This window comes from Chlorocebus sabaeus, chromosome 7, assembly GCF_047675955.1.
Source record: "Chlorocebus sabaeus isolate Y175 chromosome 7, mChlSab1.0.hap1, whole genome shotgun sequence".
NCBI lineage: Eukaryota > Metazoa > Chordata > Mammalia > Primates > Cercopithecidae > Chlorocebus > Chlorocebus sabaeus.
The window spans coordinates 95,513,791-95,519,790 of NC_132910.1; the positions used below are offsets into that span (position 1 = coordinate 95,513,791).

The following is a 6,000-nucleotide window of genomic DNA, read 5'->3' on the forward strand; positions in this document are numbered from 1 at the left end:
AGACATCACCTAGATGAAACACCTTTACCTTGTCCTGTAAAACACTAAAGTTACATTTTTCACCAACTTAATTGGAAAGAAGGGGAGTGAGAAAGCAAACAGTCTTTAATGTGCTGTGGATCTAATCTAGCAAGGTATCCTTGTGCCAACATGTAATCATTAACGACGGAAGAAAAAGCAAGAAAACAGCCAATTCTTATAAAATTCCAGCATTAAACATTTGTAAAGTGCTTTTCACCATAGCAAGACTGTCAGAGTCCATGTTATTAGAATGTTGCAGATTTCCACTGAATCGAACCTCACTGGAGAAGAGCTCACTTGTTTTTAAAAAAATCTTGGCTATGTAAGCTGTCACCTGTACAAATTTTTAACATAATAATTCTTGCCAAATACGACTTTAAATGTACGTGTTCCTTCAGAACTCAATGAAAATACTCTTTGGTTAATGTATCAATAAATTTTCTGTAAATGTTCTGTTCAGGGTTTTAAAGAGATGACATGTTCTGACTTAAAACTGCAAAAAGTCTAGTAGATATTTTTCTTCATGGTTTTCAAAGCCAGCTCTCCACGTTTGGATTTTAACAAAATATAAGGCCTCTTTGCACTACTGAAAAAACACATCTACTCATGACAAGTGCATACCCACTATGGCTGTCCTTCTTCTGTAAACATCCATTCCTCTAGAATCTAAATTGTAGAGCAGTATAGATTATGCAGCACCAGCTGACTTTCTAAACCTGCTCCTTACCTTTAGGAATACAAGCCTCAATTTAAAAAATACATTGTAGCTAGTATTTCTCTACTGTTTTAAGGTGAGAGATTTGCAATTAAAGCCCAGTAAGCATTTATATAGAAGCCACAATGTAGAAAGATTGGTTAAGTACACTGCTCTTGTCTGCCATATATGATTACTTAAGTTTCAAGTGACCTCATGCCAAATGGAAATGGGTTGAGAAATCTTGGTTCAGTGCTTAGTGAACAATAGCCTGCATTAAAAAGTGCATGCATAATTTTGCACAATTTAGATTCAATTGACAGTCTATTCAAAGAAGTCTCAGGATTAAATGAGCATGGAGACCAAATTGCCCTCTTACCCCAGAAAAGGGGTGGTCGCTTCTAGTCACACTAACACTTCATTGGCCCAACAGTGTGACAAATCTTGCAATGAACCATGCAGTAGCCTGCATCTGTAGGTTAATAGCAATCTTTTGTCTCCATTGCTTTCTCTTCATAGCCCTTTTACTGAATTCCATCACAGAAAGTTTTACAATTAAAAAAAAAAATGTCCTGACAACCATTTTTGTAAATGGACCTTACCATCTAATCGTCCCTTATTCAACGTGGGTGACATTAACAAAATGTGAACTTCTTGTGAGGGAGCCAGCTGTCTAAATCTGTCAAATCGTGCAGTTTTATTACACATTCTCCAATTCTTCCTAGCTTCCCTGAAAACAATAAGGATACTGCTATATATTCAGTAAAATCTAAAAAAATCAAGCATTTCTTCTTACATCTTTAAACTTTCCATCTCCTCCCCAAAATAAAAGGTGTTCTATTGCCATTAGTTCTACTGTTTTAAAATATCTATATTAAGTTGACCAGGCCCAGATTTTTTATACAGCTTTTTCCCAAGTGAAAGATTTTCAAGTGACTTAGAAAAACATATGTGCCCCAGGTGTCACTGCCTTTCCTTTTGTGAGTCGTTAGAATAAAAGACCAAATTCTTCTCAAGAGAAGATAGCAAGATCCACGGATATTAAACCAAGCAAAGAAAGTAAAGTCATTGAAGTCATTTCTTTCTGTTCTTAGGAGAAAAGTAGATAGCACTGGCTAATTGATGGCAACATATTTTAAATTAAGTGGTCAATTCAAAAAATCTCTTTGACCTTTTCTTTCAAGTAGATTTTTTAAATGCATGACTGGAGAATTCTCTTCAATGATTCATGATGAGAGGCAGGTAGGAATTGGTTAAGAAGTAATAGCTAGGAAAAAAATATTGTTTAATCACAAGAAAGGCAACATCTGCTCAGTTCATAAAGCACACAATCTCAAATGGAAGAAATAAAGGTTCTTCGTAAGAATACTGATGCATAAGATAAAAACAAAATAATGCAAAAGAAAAATGTATATTATTATTCCCTTGTCCATTCTCAAGTTTAAGCTGTGGTTGTCAGTTGAATGTGAAATGACATTATAGTTGTTTTAAATGGTTGGAAATAACCTTTCTACTACTGTTTCTGCCACACTGCTGTCCTGGTTCATAAAACCTTGTTTTCTTGACAGTTATTTAGGTAATAAAAGGAACACCAATTGGCAGATAAATTTAAGTGAAAAGGAGAAAAGATTTAAGAAATTGAGTGATGGCTAAAAGTGCTTCCATCCATAACTTTTTTTCTTGGATTTTTTTTCAACGTAATTATTGTAAAATATATTTTTTATTTTATCACAAAGAATACTCGGAAGTTTTCTCAGATTGATAAGTATCTCATAAAGAGTAGAGAAACCAACACATACAATATATACACACAACCTAAATAGAAAACTGTTCTCTTTGTTATTTGCATCCCCCAGCGCAGTTACTTCTTCCCTGTTTATTTCTTTGAAAATAATTACAAAACAGTATACTAACAATTTTAATCCATTTGCTGTTTTTTGTTTTGTTTCATTTTGGTTTTGTTTGTTTTTGTTTTTGTTTTTGAGATGGAGTCTTGCTCTATCACCCAGGCTGCAGTGCAGTGGCACGATCTCGGCTCACTGCAACCTCAGCTTCCTGGATTCAAGCAATTCTCCTGCCTCAGCCTCCCGAGTAGCTGGGATTACAGGCACCCGCCAGTATACCCAGCTAATTTTTTGTGTGTTTTTCGTAGAGACAGGGTTTCACCATGTTGGCCAGGCTGATTTCAAACTCCAGACTTCAAGTGATCCAGCTACCCAGGCCTCCTGAAGTGCCAGGATTACAGGCATGAGCCACCACGCCCAGCCTGCATTTGCTTTTGATATTGTTTTTATCTCTGAGTTATAAACTATACAAGCTTTACCAGGTGTAAGGTGTGAGGTTAGATGCTACATCTAGGAGCGTTTAAGATATACATTAATTTAAACTTTTATTAATCCAACTTTCCACTAAAACTCTTAGCTTTGAAACATAAAAGAGAAATCAAGCCCAGATTTTTAGAGGAAAGCTAAGGTATACCATTGGCAGTTGTAGTTTTAATTGTAGTTGACTGATTAACCAATTAGTTTATAAAATGTTACCTATAATGTCTATGTTCTCTTCCTCTCCCTCCCTCCTTCTCTCTCTCTCTCTCGCTCTCTCGGCTAATATACATGTGCATGTGTGTGTGTGTATATACATGTATATATATACACATACATATATATACATATACACACATACATATATATATATATTCTTTTTCCTTTTAGCCACTTCCCTCTCCTGCATTTTCTATTGGTTTTGCCTAAATAGACGTGTTCTCAATACAACCATGTTGAAGGTATCCTGGGCTAGACTGCTATTGATTTTGCTGGTTATGATCTTTTCTTTGTTTTTCTGAAAAATAGCCTCTCCTGGTTCCACATTTTCTCAAATTCTATGTAACAAAGAAGTGGATAGTAAACAAATGACATGCTAGGCTGATCTATTACAATCATTGAAAGAAATAAGGAAGAGCAGAAATCTCTACCAGTCCAGATGCTCCCATTCAGCTGCTCTAGCATAGATACAGGAAAGACCTGGAGAATAACACTGGGGTTAGCTAACAGCAGGGAAAGTTAGCAGCTATTTCCTAGCCAAGGAACAACCTTCTCTATGGAATAATTTTAAGAAAATTATTCCAAATCTGTGAGAAAAAAAAATAAGCAGCCGTTCCTCAATGGAGACTTTAAAAATCTTAATTTCCCTACCCCTGAGATTTGAAGTTGCAGAGGACTCAGACAGAAGTCCCATGGCAGAAAATGTACATATTTTTAAACTACTCCCAAGAAGTAAACTATTACTGTGAATGCTGGCAATACCATCAGAAAGTTTATCTTTACAATACCTAAAAATAAATATATGTTTGCTATCTTATCCTTTTTTTGTCACACCACCATAAATTGGTCATACATGTATAACCAAATTGATTTTTTATATATATGTGTGTGTGTGTGTATATATATAATATGTAAACAAATGACATACTAGGCTGATCTATTACAATCATTGAAAGAAATAAGGAAGAGCAGAAATCTCTACCAGTCCAGATACATACATATATATGTGTGTGTGTGTGTGTGTGTGTGTGTGTGTGTGTGTGTGTATAAAACCATGGAACCTGCCAAACACTAATCCTAGCCAACTTCAATCCTTCTTTCTCTTAACTATCTTCTCTGAATAAGTTCTGGACATCACCTTAAAACAAGTTTTTAGAAGAGTAATATATATTCATGGGATTGTGAGGGAGCATTGTACAGCTGTTTTCTTCTCGGTCACTGTGGTGATTTTCCTAGATGCTATGAAAAGGTTTGTTCACTTATGAGATTAGGACTTTTCTTAAATTCTTAAATTCCTCATTAAATATGAACCTAAGGTATACTCGTCATTTACCTTGACTCCCATATAATTTGTATAGGTCATATATAAGTCAATTGACAAAATAAAAAAATAAATAATTGGATTCCTTCTGTCAATAGAAAGCCTTGTGCTTAAAACCTGTTATTCTTTCTTGAGCCAGACTAAACAGTAACATAAAAAAATGGTATCAGCCTAATATTAAATCTAAAGTTACTTCTCACATACATCATAAAGTCAGCCATCATCTTTCATGTAGGATTTCTTGAGGTTTTCTTTTTGCATATATAGATCATGTGTTACTTAAATCCAAAATACACATGTATATATATACATATATATGTAACTTAATATAAATGTATGATGAGTTATCTCAATTGACTATAATCTTCTAAGTCAAAAAGAAAATATTTCAGTACATAATATAAAAAGAACTGAACATTAACAGTAATGGGAAATTCATAATGGCTAAATATGAAATAAGCTTTGTCTTTGCAGTTACAAACTAATTCTTCTACATTTTCCCTCTCACTAAAAAAAATAACTAATTGATAGTTGCCATTCACATGAACAAGGTATGATCAGGTTTGGGATCGTACGCCCAAAACCTATGTTTCTTTACCTTATATTCTTAAAACTTGAGACATGATTTTTCTAGAATAAATTAAGATTTCATGTACAATAGAGTCCTTTTCCTAATACTGTTATGGAGAAACCAAGTTGACTACCTTATGAGAGATCAGATATTTCCCTTGTCTCATTATATTCACAGCATATGTTTGGACATGCATTTCACCAAGAACCATGTAGTAATAAGATAAATGGTAACTGAGGTACTGTGAAATTTTTAGAACTTGATTCCCCAGGACATGCTATAGTAAACTAAACTATTTATCCAAAAGTAACTCAACTAATTAAAATGAAAAAAATTATTGAATCACAATGAACAAACATAAAACAACACTTAAATGAGAATTCTGCATCTTTTTTGGTCTTATCTGTGATTTATTTTTTCCTGTATTAAGGAAAGGTTATCTTTATCATTCTTCTAATATGTTTTGGTTTCTCTAATGGTTCATTTTCCTTTAGGTTGTGGAAAATTAGGGCAGCTTGTCCGGAACCTTACTCACAAGAGACACCAGGACCAACCCATGCCTAGATTTCTGTTAATAAAAGGGAGAAGTGTATTTGAACAGGTAGTAAAGGCAGGTACAAGTTTAAGGGAGCAGGGTTAACATACGTACTAGGTGAGATTTCTATAAATGTCTGAAAAGTTACATGCATAGTCATTGGCTCAGGTAATTTCTCTGAATTTGAACTTATTTGATTTATTTAACCAAGTTATTATAATATGCAGTTCTCTTTAATCAATCTTCTATTATTCAATCATCTATCCATTTATTAATTCAAAAAATATTTATTAAAGTGCCTACCATGATTATGTGCTG

The 6,000-nt window shown here is 34.0% G+C and overlaps 1 protein-coding gene across 1 annotated transcript in view; it reads left to right on the plus strand.

Annotated features, from left to right (window-relative positions):
* The window catches only part of HHIP (hedgehog interacting protein), a 98,579-nt gene extending 93,358 nt beyond the window's left edge, over positions 1–5,221 (plus strand). The window contains exon 14 of the mRNA XM_007999892.3: positions 3–5,221. Within this exon, the coding sequence (XP_007998083.1) occupies positions 3–13 (11 nt within the window). The 3' untranslated portion in view covers positions 14–5,221. The remainder of the gene's footprint in view (positions 1–2) is intronic.
* The last annotated feature ends 779 nt before the right edge of the window (positions 5,222–6,000 follow it).